The sequence below is a fragment of the Tursiops truncatus genome, chromosome 12 (assembly GCF_011762595.2).
Source record: "Tursiops truncatus isolate mTurTru1 chromosome 12, mTurTru1.mat.Y, whole genome shotgun sequence".
NCBI lineage: Eukaryota > Metazoa > Chordata > Mammalia > Artiodactyla > Delphinidae > Tursiops > Tursiops truncatus.
Genome location: NC_047045.1, coordinates 53,126,814 through 53,145,411, shown reverse-complemented (window position 1 = coordinate 53,145,411; position 18,598 = coordinate 53,126,814). Strand labels below are relative to the sequence as shown.

The 18,598-nt window shown below is 39.5% G+C and overlaps 1 protein-coding gene across 6 annotated transcripts in view; it reads right to left on the bottom strand.

Moving 5' to 3' along the window:
* Positions 1-230: 230 nt before the first annotated feature.
* The window catches only part of TPD52L1 (TPD52 like 1), a 99,530-nt gene continuing 81,162 nt past the window's right edge, over positions 231-18,598 (bottom strand). Inside the window, exons 4-8 of one of the 6 annotated variants that reach the window (XR_012324817.1) lie at positions 13,705-13,806; positions 8,801-12,467; positions 8,441-8,479; positions 5,806-5,866; positions 842-874 (exon numbers count right to left, since the gene is read on the bottom strand). Coding sequence is in view for 4 of the 6 variants with exons in the window: in XM_073789561.1 (XP_073645662.1) it covers positions 746-874; positions 5,806-5,866; positions 8,441-8,479; positions 13,705-13,806 (331 nt within the window). In the remaining 2 variants the exon portion in view is untranslated. The other 5 variants (XM_073789561.1, XR_012324818.1, XM_019951931.3 and 2 more) reach the window with 5 other exon arrangements.

The window sequence follows — 18,598 nt, the reverse complement described above, 5'->3', positions numbered from 1 at the left end:
TCAGTAGTCACCAAGTTAACTACTACTCTAGGTAGATTAGAGAGAATTTTAGAATTGTAGATTGTTTCAGCATCCTAAGGTAGTTGAGGTTATAATTACTTACATATCCTCTCTCATATTTTCCAAATTAGCAGAAGTTGGTTTAAAATAGCATCTGCAGAATTATACCTACCACCTTTCAAGGTCATCAGCAGAACTGAAACGTAAAGAAATTAAGAATTCAAAGTCATTAAAATCAATTATTTTAATTGCTTAAATAAACATAAGGAATTAAAGTAGGCGAGGGAGATCGGAAGCAGTTTGATGAAATTCTCAGTGTCATCCCATTCACTGCTAGAGACGGTCAGAAAGAGCCCCATCCTGTGGACAGAACTGAAAGGGGGCACTGAGCCTTCAAAGACATGCACTTCGTACAGGAGTCCAAGCAAAACTCGAAGCAAATAATTAATAGCTACATGTTTGGAAAATATGTTGAATTACACAAAAAACAAGGGTCGTGACCAACTGTGTACCTGCTGGAGCCGACATTTTAAAAGATGACAATCTATGAATACTAAAGTGTGATGGTCACGTGGTCCATCATCAACACAAATTCAAGTGGAAATCATTTAATTAAACTTTCAGGAGAAGCCATTTGAAGAACAAGGTCAAGGCCTGGGTCTTCCAGTGGGATTCTGGTCTTCATATCCGGATGCGCGCGGGCAGGGCAGGGTCCCTGGAGGCGGCTGCGGGCGTGGGCGGGGCCCTAGCACTGCAGCTCCTCCCCCTCGGCCCGCCGGGGGCCACCGGCGGAGCTCTGCGCGCTGGCTTGGGCCGTGGAGCTCAGCACCTCCTCGAAGCTGCCTCCGCCTTGGTTCGTCCCGCCTACTTTCGTCTGAAACGGATTGAGACGCACACATGCAGTTATTTCGTTATTTCTGTAATTTTAAAAATAAGATTGATTGCTTTCAAGTTCACAAATATACTTGTCTTCTTGAAAGGGGATGCAAAGGATGTAGAGAAGTTAGTTTCCTTTAGCAGGGGGCTAGGATATCATTCATATTTGGGTTCTGCGACTGGACTCGAAACTTTAATTTGTACAGATTTAGTGACTCTCTGTCTCTTCTACATCAAAATTCTCAGTCCCTTCAGGGGCATATGCAGATCTGTGGATTTGCACCATCTACTCACTCACCCAGAGAACCGATTTAATCAAATGGAATGGGATATTAGATAAATTCCCCCAATTTCACAAATGTGTGAATGCCTTTTAGTGACTCCAGCTTGAGTTTTCCATTTGGGATTTAGCAAGGCAATCTGGATTTCCGAAAAATGTCTCTTGAAAAGCAGAGTGGCTCAATGGAACATGATTTCTGGTTTCTAATACTTTGAGAGTTGGAGATGAATCATGGCTTAAGCACTGCTCCTCTCACATCTTTCCAGGCAGTTGTCTTTATAGGAGGAATATACCTTAAAATGCAAAGTTATGTTTTACGAAGCTCTCTTTTTGTGTACTTGTTATTGGCTAATAAGAATATAGTCAGGGGCTTCCCTGGTGGCGCAGTGGTTGAGAATCTGCCTGCCAATGCAGGGGACACGGGTTCGAGCCCTGGTCTGGGAAGATCCCACATGCCGCGGAGCAACTGGGCCCGTGAGCCACAGTTATTGAGCCTGCGCGTCTGGAGCCTGTGCTCCGCAGAGAACAAGAGAGGCAGCGATAGTGAGAGGCCCACGCACCGCGATGAAGAGTGGCCCCCGCTTGCCACAACTAGAGAAAGCCCTCGCACAGAAACGAAGACCCAACACAGCCATAAATAAATAAATAAATTTAAAAAAAATTAAAAAAAAAAAAGAATACAGTCAGGAAGAAATCAATTTATAATTAAGAAATATGGTTAAGTATTTTGAAAAATTCCGTATTATAAGTTCTCTCAAAAGAATATTTAATGGTCCAAAATGCTTAATGCAAGTCTTGTTAATGGCCACATCGGCCTTCCTTTAACCGTTAACAATATGGAAAAATATTTTGAGGAAAAGAAAGGTATAGAAGATGTTGCTCTTCCCAAAATGCTGTCTACACCTCACTGTCACTTATGATCACTCACAAGGACATAAACCACACTGGGCAATGTACCTGCCAATTGCCTGGCCTGCCCTTTTAAAACCTTAACCAGGATTTAAAAGCAGTTCAGTCATCGCAAATCACACACGAACTTTTCTCCCATTGTCACTAAAATCCCTCTCTGCCTCTGTAAATTCAGTTACTAAGTTGAATTTTTCCACTCTGCTTGGGATTGGAAAACTCATTCTGGAAAGTGACAGATTATAAATATTTTAGGCTTAGGAACCACATCATCTCTGTCACAAATACTCAAATCAGCCATTGTAGAAAGCAGCCAAGACAATACATAAGTGAATGAGCATGGCTGTGTTCCATACAGGCTGTATGAATGGACAGTGAAATGTGAATTTCATGTAATTTAATTTTCAAATCACAAAATATTGTTCTTCCTTTGATTTTTTTTAACCATTAAAAAAAAGTGAAAACCATTCTTAGCACACAGACCGCTCAAAAATAGGCAACCAGCTGAATCTGGCCCATAAACCTTAGTTTGCAGACCTCAGGGACAGAGCACTGATTCCTCCTCCACTCTGTGCTATCTTAGCACTGGAAAGAAGCAGGGGGTTGGTTTCAACTATCTGATTGTTCACTATGGTTATTTCTTTTCCGAGAGAGGCAAGGTTAATTCAATGTAATTAACTCTATTAATAGTTCCCATCTTCCTCTTTAGTCGCATTCTCTTTAGCAATAGAAGTCACACACACTGTTGAAATCAGGTGAATACCAATTACTGATGTTTTCTTCTGGGCTTTGTTTTGTTCTTCTCTTCTAGTTCCTGATTTCTCAAATCAAAATAGAAAAATAAAGAGGGAGGAAACCACTTGGAAATAAAGCAGTTTGGCCAAGAAAGGAGTGGACTAAAGGGGTTTCCTAACCATGCAGGTTTAATAACTACACACGACAATACTTTAGCCAAGGACCTCCTTAAGCAGAGATGTGAACAATAAGCTTCTCCCGGACCCTTCCCTTCAAAATGGTTTTTCATCCAAGAAGTTGTCACTGTGTCCCCAACACTATAACTGCTCTTTGCAAAAAAATGTTATTTGAATTACTGAACTGGGCTTCCTGATCTTTCTTAATAAAAGTATCCGGTTGAAAGGACACAAAGAAACAGTAAGTATATCTTACCTTTTTTTATGGTTTTAATTCAGGCCATACAATGTGCTCACCAAAAAGTAGGGGCACTAAAAATATGTTCTGCTTGACATGGGTGCAGAACGGTCAGGGGGGATGTAGTTGCTCATGATTCACTGGAACATAGTAGAACATTCCAAATATGGTTTCACAGGAGCTGATTCTGTTTTCTGTTTGCTTGTTTTAGATGAAATAGAAATTGTGCTTATTGAGTGTACAGGTGACACCAGCCAAGATGTCAAGTAATACATTGATGTATTACAAGGATGTAGGCAGAAAGGACGAAATTTTATATGATTTTGATGAACTGGCAAGTTTTTCATGGGAAATCAAACTATCTACACAATTGGGTATAAAATAAGAACTATCCATTGGGTGCAAATGCCAGATGGTGTGACAGATTGTGTGCAAAGATGGCAGGAACGGACCTCGCTTCACAGCAGAACATTACTTCTAATAGAACGCAAATATGAACACGATTCCCTCTAAGTGGTGTTTGAAAAATCAAGCTTAAAGCAGGATGTGTGAGTGGAAACACAGCATATAGACCTGCAAGGAATTTCACTCATCTGTACTGATTCATGAGTCATTCCCTCAGCAGGAAATAACCTCAGGATTGAAAAGTTACAAAAGTTTTGGAGAAGATTCAGAACACAAAAGAAAACTATGCAGAAAATAAACTATACACAGAAGGGTTAAATATCTATTGTTTAGTCTGGAGGGAAAAAAAGGAATGAGAAGTTTGTAATTATTGAGGAAGTGGGAGGTCTGACACACAGCATGACTATTAGCTATTCTCTTGTTGCCTGTGTGGGCAGAGAAAGAGAAACTAGGTGGTGGGTGGGCTGTGAGTCTTGTTAAACCCATGGACAATCATGCAGACATAAAATCTGCTTTCAGGAGGTCTTGACACAGGCTAGTATCCAGTTGGCTGAGTTAGTTTTGTGCATGTCTGAGGAAGGAGGCAGGCTCTGTACCTTCCATCCAGATGCGGTGAGAAAAGTGAGAGGCTGACAGTGTGGACCAGACACTTATCTCATATATGAACTGTGAGCTAACCAGAGTTTCCTAAAAGCAAATGAAAACAGGTTGTTCTTTATTCCTCTTTTGCTTCTTCATACCTCCTTCTTCTAAAGAAAACCTAAAAAGCACAACTTCTCCTATGTCAGAACTTGACAAGAGAATCCATCCTTCTTGGATTGTCTTAAGGCTGAGAACCAAATGTTGAGAAATTAACTCCTGGGGTTTTTGGAATCTTTTGTTTTGAAACTAGATATTCTGGCATGAGAAACGTCTGTGACACTGCAGGTCTCTACCCATAAAAAGTTTTTCCTACAAACAGCGGCAATTTAATGGCTCCTCTGGGTCCCTAAATAAATGATAATGTTGACAGGCAGAGCAGTAAAACTGCACAACTAGAGACTGCTGGTAAATGAAATCAATGAAAGCACGGTAAATGTTGAGTAATAATTTCATTCTTGAGCCTTAAACACCTAATCACAGGTCTGGAAAAGAGAAGACTACGTGAAAGCCTCTTCTAAGGGGAAAGACCCTCCAGGTCAAAATCAATAAGAGCATCTAAGACCTCGACTAAGGAATAACTTATACCCTCACAGACTCTCATCAGGCAGCACATGTGAGGGTCATATGATTCAGAAGCAGCTGGGTAATCAGCACGAGCCTATATGTGCTTTTGATCTGATTAAAGATCACACATATTCTTAATTTTCCTAGTAATAGGGAAATATAGAAATGGATTGTATGTAAAATAGTGATAATGATATCAAGATGTAATTAAGTTTAGGTGGTATCTTTAAAAAATCTTAGTAGTATCAATGACTTTTCATGTTTTAAACGTTCTATACAGTTAGGACTAGACTGATTTTACTTTTGCTCTTTTATCCTCTGTACATTAACTTATCTATGCTCAAACAATAAATTCAATGATTTTTTTTTTTTTTAGCACCTACTATAGAACAGGCATACTTTCAGTTTATACCCAGGGAACAAACGCACTATTACAAAATAATGCATTTTGTGATTCAGCTTTATTTTCCCTCCATGATAACCACGCTGTGCTGTGCTCAGTACGTGAGTGGAGTAGGCGAGTGGTGTTGATGGGCGGTGGATGGCAGGACAGCGCATGGAACCAAGTTCATTTCTACTGGTCCGTGTCCAAACCAGAGGAGCTCTGAGCTGTTACTGAACTTTCACTTACACTCTGATTTCAGAGTTCACAGATCCTTTGTCCTATCCACAGTCATCTATCACATATCTGCTTCTTGGGGGATAGCATTAAGAGTTCTAACCAGTGAACAGATCAACACAAATCCCAATTCGCTTTCATGAACAGTTCACTTCTGAATGATTTATTTATATAAACAACTTGGTATGGCTACAGTAACACTATTCAATATTGGTTTTCTTTATAGATTTATATTTGAAGAAAAGTGACTTTGTGCAGTGCTGCCTTCAAATGCTGGTAGCCCCGCCTTTGAAGCCAATGGCAGCAACGCCTAAGCTGTCCTGATTCAACGAACCCAGCGACACAAAATTCACTTCATCTGTACCTTAAGGCTTGTGACAGTTGTCTCAACCCTCTCCTCAAATGATTTGAAAGTAGGAGAATTCCTAAAATAACAAAAAAAGAGAGGTCAGCTCCGAAGACCTAGCTGTCTTAGCAGTCGTGCTGTGCTGCCTGTTTTCTGCTCTTACTTGCAAACATCACCTCTGCACCAGAGTTAGTTGCTGACTTGCCACCTACACCAACCATGTTTTCAAATTTATTTCACTTCTGCTAGGTTAGATCCAGAAACCATAACCCGACATGGAATTTTTCTAAGTAAAATAGATAACTATAGAATAAATAATATAGCATTTGGCAAGGATACAACTGTAATAATTCCATGGTGCACCGTACATCATTTCCAATGAGTCAAAGGAGTGATAGCTTAATTTTTCATTTACTAATTAATTGTTTCTATCGTAACACTCCTTTTCCCAGCTCAGTTATTTTATAACCAATAGAAAGTCTATCTGAAGAACGTCACATTCGAGTTTTCCCACTTGGAATTTTAAAAGTCATTTATTTTAGTGAATGTGACACAAGACAGAAATAGCTAAAGGAAAAAAAAGGTTCAGATGTTTTCAAACTTTAAAGTTTTAAAACTAAGCATTTTCTCAACATCCAGGAAGCAGTGTTTCTGAAAGTCAGTGCGCCCATTATTTTAGGTTGAAATATACTCACTACTCGTTTAATGCTTGATCAAAGTGGTGATATTGGCACGTGTTATATTTCCTCCCAAAGAAGATACACTTACTTGTTCTTACCAGACAGAACCTTTGCTGTCTATCGACAATTTATTTGTGACTCATTCACTGTGTTAAATAATCTACATACCGTCTTGTAACTTTAAGATTTAGATCTTTATCTGGTGCTTTTTGGTTTCCTATACGGGATTTGGCCACATGACATTATGAGTTAATGACATCATCACCATTAAAAATGATATCACCAAGTCCAACTAAGGAAACAGGAACTGAATTAAAAATGTGTCCTAAATCTTGTGTTCATGTTGGCTTTCAGCAACGACTGCCATCATTTTCAGGTCAAAAAATTCAACTGAACGTTACTATACTTGATAAGCCACTTGCTATTCTCTCGAGTGCAGAAGAAATAAAATAAGAGGAATGGCCTAAAGAAACTTCATAAGGGCGGATGGTTATAAAATACGGGCTTCACTGTATGGTGTGGGCTGTAGCATGGCTCTAATACTATCAAGAGGAAACTAATGTAGAGGATATGTTTTTGAATGAATTTGGCTTCATTAGGGATTGTCTCCCAAGACTCTGATGCTCCGGATGGTCACAAATGCATTTGCATCCAGGCTGTATGAAGTAACAGTGGTGAGTGCAGAGGGCCCCAGCATGGCATCACACCTTGTATATGACTCAAACATGAGTCGAATTCCTGTGAGGAATCCTCCACCGTACCTGTCTCATGATGAAATATTAGTGAAAAGAATGATTCAGAAGTGTACACTTATTAGCACTTTACTTCCACTACATGTTTTATTTGGCCAAGCTGGTCACATGACTAACTACCTGTCATCCATCAGTTGCACAGGACCACAGTGGGCAGACAGTTCAGCCTAATGGTTCAGGGTTTATGTTAGTTGAGCAAAACCTTTTTTTTTTTAAAGTTAATTTCAGGCAAGCTCACAAGGAATACATTTGACCCATAAGTCACTAGATGGATTCCTGGTTCACAGAGGAAAACCATATTTTTTTTTCAAGGCTTTTTTGGACACCCAGACTTAAAATTTAACAAGTAAAGAAGCTCAGAGCTGCAGGCTGCACTGCTCAATTCTGGTGCTCTTATTCTAGGGGCAGCAAGTCATTCAAATATGAACTAAGCCATCTTGAATCTATGGTCTCTACTTACCACCAAATTAGGGAAATCAAATGCTGTGGTTAAACTTCCAAAGTAACCACATAACCCCAGTGTAGAAGAGACATCATCAGATATATAAAACAGACATTCCTCTAATCAAATTACACTAGAGTGCATGCTGGGGAATACGGAGAAACTATTTATTCAGATTTAATCATGTCATATACAACTACAAACTTGTAGCACTGCAAATGACCCTGGAAAGAATTTGGCTTCAGTGGGCTCAAACCATTTAGAGTAACTGAACTCCCTCTAGAATGTATTCACACCACAGTATATGATATAAAGCAGGAAGAAGAGGCACAGTTCTGACTGAAGTGAGGGAGGGTCCCAGAGACTAGATCCCCTCCCATGGAGCCCCAACCAGGGCAGCCCAAGGAAGCACTAGGGCTCCTGGGAGCACCAAGGGAAGAGCAGTAAAGCTGGTTCTAGCCTCTTATTTTTAAACATGATGAAAATGCTGTCACTGAGGTGACCTTCCCAAGGCTGCCAAGTTCACCCCTCAGGTCACACCAATCAAGAGTGGCTGGACTTAACCCAGTGCGTCTGGTCAATAGCCCAAGCCCATGACACCTACAATACTTATACAGGGTTGTCAGCCTTTCTTCCTGAGGGCCCTCAGAAAAGAGCATAAGATAGGTCATGGCATTTCCCTTTACATAAAGAAGGAAAAAACCCACAAAGTATCAATAAAGTTAACACTTCATGCACATTATACACTGATATTATGTAAAATAATTTACACAGATTACCTCATAGCAGGCATACTTATGGAATGGCGAATGGAGTAGCTTCAGGGCAAAAGCAGATTAAAGGGAAAAAAAAAAGAAAGAAAAAAAGATAGCACAATATAAGTACATGAGAAACTCCCTATTCACAGTTTCAAAACAGCAATTTCAACTATCTGAAGTGTTCCCTGCACACCCCACCAAGATGAGATTTGTTTTTGTTGGGTAGGATGGGCCACAGTCACTTCCAAAGGAATAAGGAGACCAGGTGGTCCATGGCTGCATATTATTTCACTTCCTGTAGGTTCCCTGTAGGCCAGGGAGGAGAGGAGGAGACTGTCTGGTTTGCCCTAGGTCAGCCCAACAGCTGGTGCACATGCTCACCTGGTCCAGCTCCCTTCTCCTGTTCAGGAAGACAGTAAGGGGCAAGGGGCAGTGCCTAGCACATACAGCCAGGCAGCTGAAAGCTCATCATTCCATTGCAGAGAAGCACTCCAGAGGACTGTGTGTAGTTAACATGAGTCAATCAAGGAAACACATGCCAGGTAAACTCAATTCACACAGTCCAACATGGTGGCAGGGCTTCTGCATCCATCCCAGGACATCCGGTACAAAGATCAACTTTTCTGAGAACTCTTAAGATCATCAGCCTTCTCACCCTGTTGATCCTACAGCGGCTAACTCGCCTTCCCTCTGATCGACTGCCCGTTATTTCTACGTGAGTTCCACTCGGAAATCAGGCTGCAGGAAGGGAGCAAGCAAAATGGGGTCCATTTTCCTAGGCTAGCATGTCCTCATCCAATTTCCACCACAGTCCCGGCCTTCTCTTCTTCCAGGAAGCTAACAGGTAGGGGATCAGACTCATCACCTTCCCCAACAATATCCACTGAGGTCATCAGTAGGGGCGGCACTTTACTAGAACTCAGAAAGAAAAGGACAAAGAAGTGCAGGGGATACTTACGGTCTTACCCTAGACACTCCATTTAGAAATCATAGGCAAATATTTCCTCATAAGTTACATTAAAAAAAGAATTACTAAAAGAACTTCATCAGCATTATAAATTATTCATCTCTTTAAATACAGGTAGTTTTCTTAATAAAAAAAAATTTTTTAAGGCATGTAATAAGATTCTACCTAAAAGGAGGCTTAATTCAGAGACCTGGGACTGACAGTTGCACACTTGCTAACATTTGAGCTCTTCCGGTGGCCTTTCTCCTCTTCAACTTCAGAAGGTACAGAGAGTTGAAGGTAAATCATCTGCCTAAGTAACAGTTACTAGGAATTCAGAAAAACACAACAATCCAGAGGAAAAAACTCCTGTTTCTCGACTTCACTTTCTGAAAGTTTCGTAAACATACGCAACTCGCAATTGCCACTTTCCTCTTCTTTGAATCTAAGGACCTTTGCCAGTGTAAGAAGGCATGATGCAGAAGGAGATTCCTGAGGGATGGCTCAGCAAGTGAAAGTCGTGTAAATGATTCAGAAGTGAGATACACAGGGGCTGAAATAGATTCAAATGCATTAGGTGCCCTATACTCTGTAACTCTCCCTAGTTGTGAACACTCTCAGCAACAGAGACCTGGTCTTTGGCTGAAGCGCACCCACAGTGGGGCTCCGGGGAGGAAGGGAGCTGCTAGGGAGCTGGCAGGGCCCTGGGGGCAGCGCTTACCCGATGGAGTGAGACCTGCAGCCGGAGCAGCACAGGAGAGAAGAGCAGGAGCAGGGTTAGCACATCAGGATGCAAGGAACCGGCCTCACTGCCCACTGTCCCCTCTTTGAAGAGCCCCAAGGAAAAGACGAGGGGACCCCATTTGTTACTCTTTTTGAGTACACTGACTTTTTAATGTCTTCACAATTACTTTACCAACCTACCGTATGTGTGCTTCTCACTATTTTTCTCATGGACATATAGAGGTGGCTGGATTCTCTAATAAAGTCACACGCCTCCTCCAAAGATTTCCTCTCCACTAGATCACACGCAGTTTGAACAAATTCACTGAGAAGTCCCAAGAAGATGGCAACATTATTAATATAAAAGTGATTCTAATAGCTTGCATTTCTTCAGAGTACTTTCATAAATGTGACCTTATTTTAACTTCAGAGAAAACAGTCTAGTTAGGTAGCTATTAACCACGTTACCTGACAGGTGGAGAAGAAGTCAGAGCAATTCCGTGACCAGGCTCAGGGGCCTTCACTTAGTGGCCGTCAGGAGAAAATGAGAACCTTAGCTCAGGAAATCTTATTTATTTTTATAAAACATCTAAATTAAATCCTAACATAGCGCTTTTCATCCAGTTATTAAAAGGCCCAAATTCTAGGTTTTCAAAACCTGTAAGCATTAACTTTTAATTATTTTAAAGAAAAACTGAGAGGGGATTCCCTGGAGGTCCAGTGGTTAGGACTCTGAGCTCTTACTGCCAAGGGCCAGAGTTCGATCCCTGTTCGGGGAACTAGGATCCCGTAAGCCTCGCGGTGCAGCCAACAACAACAACAACAACAACAACCAAAAAAAAAACCCCACAAAACTGAGAGGTACTGTTTTTCTTCTCAGGTATCTGAATTTTTCTGTCAATCTTTTTGAAGAAGTTCAGAAATTTGTTCCCAGAATTCACAAAAGAATTTTATGGTATAACCAAAAAAATATAAAATAATATGATACTTTCAAACTGAAAAGGGGTTCAAAGTAAAATGCCTGTGATAAAATTTTAAAATTTCCCCACTATCATTTTATAAATTGGCAAATTAATTTGAACGAAAAATTTAAAACTTACTAATTGTTCTCTTTTGAGAATCATTATTATATTAAACTTAAATACTTTTCAAATATGACTTTTACATATATTACTTGTTCTAGTATAAAAGTAACAATTCTTTGTAAAACTTTTTGCTTTCACAGAGAGTTATCCTCATTTATTTCAAATGTTAAATATTATAGTTTGAGAAAAATATAGGCCTGAAAATATAGGTCTACAAACTATTACAGGCCCATATTTGAATGTGGACTACATTTCCCAATATTTTTAGCCACAGTTTGTAATGGAAGTTTTGTATCCTCTACACAGAGCAATAATTAATGAAAAGTTTGGAACTCCTGGGAAACAGGTTATCCATTGTGCTAAAACAAAGCCACATTGAAACAGGAGGAAAGGCAGTCAACACAACCTTGATATTATGCCCAGCTCTTGTAGGAACACGAGTATGTCAACATGCTGCACGTGTGAAACACAGTCCTCGTTCTCTACAACTTACGAAACACACTGCACTCCTGTTCACGGACTCTCCCAATTTCAGTCCTGTGGGGTCACCTTGTAACTGAGACAGTCACTTAGTAAAGGTAAAAACTGGCATTTATTGAGTGCTTAATACATAGCAGGCTCTCTTTTGCTACTTGTATAATGAACTGAAGACGTTGTTACTTTTATCCCCATTTATAACTGAGAACAGCCACAGATTCCCAGACGCCACCCAAGACCTACTGAGGTGCAACCTTGGAGAGAGAGGTGGAATCTGGGAATATGCATTTGTCAAGTTTCAGAGGTGTCCCTAAGGTCTGCTACCGTTAGAGAAACACTATTCTAGTCGGCAGTATGATGCCACTGAATCCCAGTGTTCAAGTGAAAGGTTTCAACTAAGTATGTGGAGAACAAACTTTATAAACGTGACAAAATATATTTTCTTGGATATAACTGGTGATAAGGTCTTTCCTGTTTTAAGGAGTTATTTAATTAGTTTAGATAAATGTTTTAATGCCACTGAAATGACTGCAAATTTTTATATAATAAAGTTAGGGTTAATTCATAATCCAGAATATCTACCGTTCATCACACACTGCCTCTGAAGAATTTTAACTGCTTTTTGTTATTGCTTTATTAGCAAAAATGAAGAGAAAGCAATGTACTCAGATTCATGCACATGTACTTACTTAACTCTAGCCTCATGAATGCCAAGTTGTTAAGATGATGCATAAATTTGGGGCACAATCCAGTAATTTTTGACGTCAAAAAATAACTTAAACACAAAGATATAAATATTTGCCTCTAGGTATCAAAGCTGCAGGGTAACAAAGAAAGCAATAGTTTAAGAATCCAGTAAAATAATACACACATATTTTTAAAAAAGAAGAAATATAAAATGTACTTGAGAAGTTTTTAAAAAGTGAATTTGATTTCTAGAGAGAAAAATGATATTGATTTATACGAAAAATCTCCTAAACATATCAGCCAAATTCAAAATAAACTATGAGAGGTATTTAAACAAGCAAAAAAAATGAGAGTAACAACTCTATGTAAGAGAACTTCCTAGTACATAATATGAAAAATAAAAATGGTCAATACTACATTGTTTTCCTGGTGCCTATAGTGAGGTCATTTGGTTCCCAGTTCAATATCTTGATATTCACCCTAATTTTATATAACAAATACTGAAAATAACCAAAATGAACAAAGGGACTGGTTTAAACATTTTGCTACAGCTATGCACTGGAAGATAATACAGCCATTAAAAATGAAGATGTAAGGACTTCCCTAGTGGTACACTGGTTTGGAGTCCACCTGCCAATGCAGGAGACAAGCAGGGTTCGATCCCTACTCCGGGAGGATCCCCTGTGCCGTGGAGCAACTGGACCCATGAGCCCAGTGGCCCCTGCTCTCCGCAACTAGAGAAGGCCTGTGTGCAGTGACAAAGACCGATGCAGACAAAAATAAATAAATAATTTTTTTAAAAATGAAGATGCAATAAACATTTATTAACATATTCACAATATATTGCTAAAGTAAAGAAAGAATACTACCAGGAGCATACACTATATGGTACCTTTTTAGAATAAAAGAATAAACTATGCATTTAGCATAGAAAAAATACATGTACTAGTTGGATATATACAAAAATGTAACCAAGAATAGTTTATCAGAGAATATTCCCTGAAGGCATATTTTAACTTATTGTTTAAATTACAGTGATTAAAATTCAGTGTGTGCTGCATTCTTTTGAAATCTCTCCTTATTACTGGTGATTAAAGGCACCCTCTATCTTCTATTTCTACTAGGTCGGGTCCTAGTGGAAAGGGCATCTCTGGGACCAGGCCCACTAAGCTGACCTTCAGGCAGAAAATGTCCCAATATAAAAATGTATCTCAGTCACCAATACTGTCAGCCACATAAAATTTTAATCCAACTTAAAAAAAAAAGGATGTGTTAGGAAGACCAGTTGAGATATATATATATAATGCTCCCCTTCTCTCAGAAAGCCAAAGGCTTAGCCCCATTCCCGTGGTTCTTTCCCACAGTACCTCATGTCTCCAAACTTCTTGCTGATGGCCGTCCCAACGTTGCTGAAAGCTGCAGTTGCCTTCTGCCCTGCGTGACTCAGAGTTTCATGTGTTTTCTTGTAGCTAGAAATAAAACAAAAAATAAAACAGAGAAAGATAATATCATGATTTCCCATAAAACATTCATCTTACTTCTCTCTCCTGACTTTGAAAACTCCCTTTCCAAGCCAGATTTAGGAAGATGATCCACAGAAGTAATTGTTTCTATTCATTGTTTGGGGAGGATGGGTTGGTGGCCGCTCATCAGAGGGAAACTCAGACCATTAAATCTGAATTCAGGAAAAATATACAAATATAAGTCCAGATCTGAATGTGCAGATCTTTAATCACAAACAGTGGAACTGCTCTGAGAGTAGAGAGTTATTCTTGAAGAGATGTATTAACTCTATGAAGTGACGATGAAAGCTCTAGCCATCAGTGGTAACACTAATTAGAAAATGTATATTTCAAAGGGAAATTTAAGCTTTTACTGCTTATGTGGGTAAAAGTAACCATAAAATGGCAAAATAGAACTAGTTACTTAATTTTCAAATACTTAGAGCTGGGAATAAGAAGGGTGCATAATCTTAATATAGTTACTTTTTTTAAAACAGTTTTAGGAATATAGTACTGCAATGATCTGTTCACAAACCTATGTCCCCACAACGCTGACTCCCTGAGGGCAAGGAAGCCATTCATCTTTGTGTCCCCAGTATGTGGCAGAGGGATACAGGGGAAACTTAATAAATATTAGAGGAATGAATCAATGATCAAAGAGGAAGCTCCTCTGTAGCTCTGAACTAGGAGTCACGACAGTAAGAACAATGCAGTGTGATGGATTATAGAGAGAGAATGGACGGACTTGACAGGAGGTTATAAGTGACAAATGGAACAAGACGAATAAATTGGTTTAAGGTTTTGAGCATGGTGACAGGAAAGGTGGTGGTGTATCCACTGGGCTAGGAAATTTCTAAGTGTTAACTAATAAAGTAGAAAACAAAAGGCACCTAACCTGAGGGAATAAAAAGAAATCAGCCGAAAGTTTTGTACACCATTTCACAGTATATGTAAGTCAAGTCATTATGCTATACAGCTTAAACTTATGCAGTGTTGTATGTATTATATTTAATTTAATATACCTCAATAAAACTGAAACAAACCAAACCAAAAAGTGTTCAACTGATTTTTAAAAAATAAACGAATTCTTTTTTTTTAACATCTTTATTGGAGTATAATTGCTTTACAATGGTTTCTGCTTTATAACAAAGAGAATCAGCTCTACACATACATATATCCCCATATCTCCTCCCTCTTGTGTCTCCTTCCCACCCTCCCTATCCCACCCCTCTAGGTGGTCACAAAGCACCGAGCTGATCTCCCTGTGCTATGCGGCTGCTATGTGGCTGCTTCCCACTATAAACTAATTCTTATAATGCACATACCATCTTCTTCCCAGGTAAGTTCCCCCAAAGCTCCTTGCTTAGCCTAGAACACTTGCATGCATATGGTACATCTAAGAAGTCTATGCCCTGTGACATTCATTGTGTAGGAACTTCCGTTATCCCTCCCACCCTTCCACTTCCCACAAATCATCCGGCCCTAATTATACTATCAGACTCTACACAAATGCTTTAAAACATGCTCCTTGGTCTTCCTTGGGACTGAAATCACTTTATTAACATGGTATTCTATTATTCTTTTTTTGTTAGCAGGAAGGAATGAGTCTGATATTATCAGCACCGTATGTTATTTATTTACACAATGCCTGTTTTTCAGGAAGTGTAAAAATCAAGTATTATCTAGATGATAAAACCAAACCAAATATTCATTTACTAAACAGACATTTTCTAGGGAATAGGGAAAGACTGACAGGAAAAAGGGTCAAAGCAGAATTTGGTGAACGGGAGGTAATTTGTCTCTGGGGAGAGGTATGTGATTAGGGGAGGTGGACCCCAGGCGGCTCTGGGTCAAGCAGCAAATGAGAAGTGGGAAGATGAAAGAAAGGAACAGCTTTTAGAATGTTTGCTTAATTTTGTTCGCTGCCAAGTTACAAAAATATCAGTTATTCAAATTACAACTTTCTTTTTACATTTCACTATAGGATGTTAGGTTTTAATTATGGCGGGAGAATATTTCTGATCATGTGAAATCATGGAATTGCAGGCAGATTACACATAAAATAAAATATTAATCTCTAACTTCTTATTAGTGATAAGGCAGTTAATATAGCACTAAATGTGGACCAGAAATAAAAACCTCCATCATTATTACAAGAATTCAGGAGATGTGATCTTGAAATGGCACACGCTGAGAATCCTTCAGAAGAAACATGCTACTAAACAGGTTCCCAAAGCAGTGTCCTGATGCTTGGATTAACTAGGCATAGAGAGAACCTTTAAAACAAAGATTTAAAGGTAGTAGTTTTAGCCTTAAAAACAAAAGGATTTATTTACAAATAAACAAAGGAAAATGTGGAATTGCTATTCCAGTTATATTTTTAGGATGCTGACAAAGTTTACACAAAGCAGTAACCCGGCCATGAAATCAGATCTGTAGAGGGAACGCCCTGGCGGTCCAGTGGCTACGATTCTGTGCTTTCACTGCCGAGGGCGTGGGTTCGATCCCTGGTTGGGGAACTAAGATCCCACAAGCTGCACAGCATGGCCCAAAAAACCCCCAAAAATCAGATCTATGGAAAATGGGCTGTAAAACATGAAATCCATACATGATGGAAGTGAGGAAGACACTATATTATACACAGATGAAACACGGTCTTGCACTATGGACTGGAATTTAGAATTAGGCTCAGTTCTAATTAGCAAGGAAAACGTTTCCCTATGCAAAAGTTTCTCAGGCATATTGGTGAGGAAATAATCCATTAAATAACCCAAAGAGGAGACTTTGTATCTTCTCTTCCCTTCTATTCCTTTCACACTCCATAGCCAACCCGTCAAGAGACCCTGCTAGTTCAGCCCTCCAAACAGATCTCGAATCTGTCTACTGTCTCACCACCTCTACTGGTCTCTGCCTTAGTTCAATTCACCATCATCACTCACCTGGGGTCTTGGCCAAGTGAGTGTCAGAGGAACAGAGTTGGGTTCTGGGGGGAAATGGGCACAGAAGAGGGAATCAAGGAAGGCCAAGGGAAGACAGTCAATCGGGTATCCACTCAGTACTGCATCTGTAAGGCCTGAAAGGTGACTCAAGGGAAAAGTAAAAAATTACTCTGTCACACTGTGGTCTTTGCATGAGGTTGGGACTGGGTACCAGTTAGAGAATTCCTTCTTGTGTTGGTCCTGCATTTCTTTCAGGAATTTCTTGCAATTAAAGCAAATATTTAATTTACCTGTAAACTTTCCACGTAGTTTAACTTTTATATATTTGAGAATGCTTTGAATTTTGAGGTAAGAAGTGGCTTTTGAACACTTTGTGTGTGTGTGTGTGTGTGTGTGTGTGTGTGTGTGTGTGTGAGACATTCTAAATTTAATGGCTTCATTTAAAAATAGCTAGTCAGGGAGAAGTACAGTTAGCCCGTCGCGTCTGTGGGTTCTGCATCTGTGCATTCAACCAACCACAGATGGAAAACATTCAGGAAAAAAATTCCAGGAAGTTCTAAAAAGCAAAACTTGAATTTGCCATCAGTGGGTAACTATTTCCATAGCATTTACACTGTATTTAGAACTATTTACACTGCATTAGGTATTATAAGTAATCTAGAGATGATTTCATGTGTATGGGAGGATGCATATAGGTCATGCAAATACTACACCATTCTATATAAGGGACTCGAGCATCCACGGATTTTGGTATCTGCATGGGTCCTGGGACAAAACCCCCGCAGATACCTAGGGGTGACTCTACATATAGTAAGCAATAAGTGTTAGCACACTATGTTTTAAACACGCTTCTGTATCAAAATGTGAGACAGGTGTTTACAGGCATCTGACTACTTTAGTGAGGTATTAGGGACATTTAAGTCCTCACCATGAAAAATGCATCTCTATATCTATGTGAAATTTCAAAGTTAAAATTCAAACGTATGGAGAGCTCAATGGAGTGTTAAAGATTTTAGGGACTGTTAACTCTTTATTTCTGGGAATTATAAAATGTTAAATCTGAAAGGCACTAGAGCCCGATCCCTTAAGACTACAGATGATGAAACTGAGGCCCAGAAGAGCTGAGTGACACTTTAATGACAGAGGTAGGGTTAGAGTAGGCAGTGTGCCTGCCTTCCACCAGAGGGTCTTGTTGCCTAGGAGATGACAAGGGTGAATTAGATCAACTCCAGTGTTTGTGGAGAGAAATAATAATACTATATTTCGAGAAATTTTAAGATGCACATTTTCTACCCACACTTTTAGGCCTCTTCCCCTAGGCTAACCACTACATTTCTTGAAAACAATTAGTAGTCCTTATATACATTACTTAGAGACCAATCATTGAGGACAAGAGATTTCTAGGGGTTAGGCAATGAGAGAGGGTTATACATGGGGAAGTGAGCTCCACGAACAAAATAACTAGGGAATCCATGAGAAATAGGTCAGCAGGCTCAGAGCATTTAAAAGCTCCAAGGAGTACCACACACATTACAGCCTAAGTGAATGGTCCCTCTGGAGTTGTGTACTGCACAGACCCTGTACCTTATGGTGCATCCTAACTGGGCTTGATCTTAAAACTGAATAAGTAATATACATCCTCATCCAGAGGCTAGGAGCCTGTGTCTTGAAACAATGCTCTTCTGTCAGGCCACAGATAACCCCCAAGGAAGTCGGTGTGTTTGCATTTTACTCCCTTTATTGTGCCATGAAATTCTGTACATAGTTTGTACTACTAATACTGAAAACTGTTTTTTCAACTCTATCACATAAAATTATGT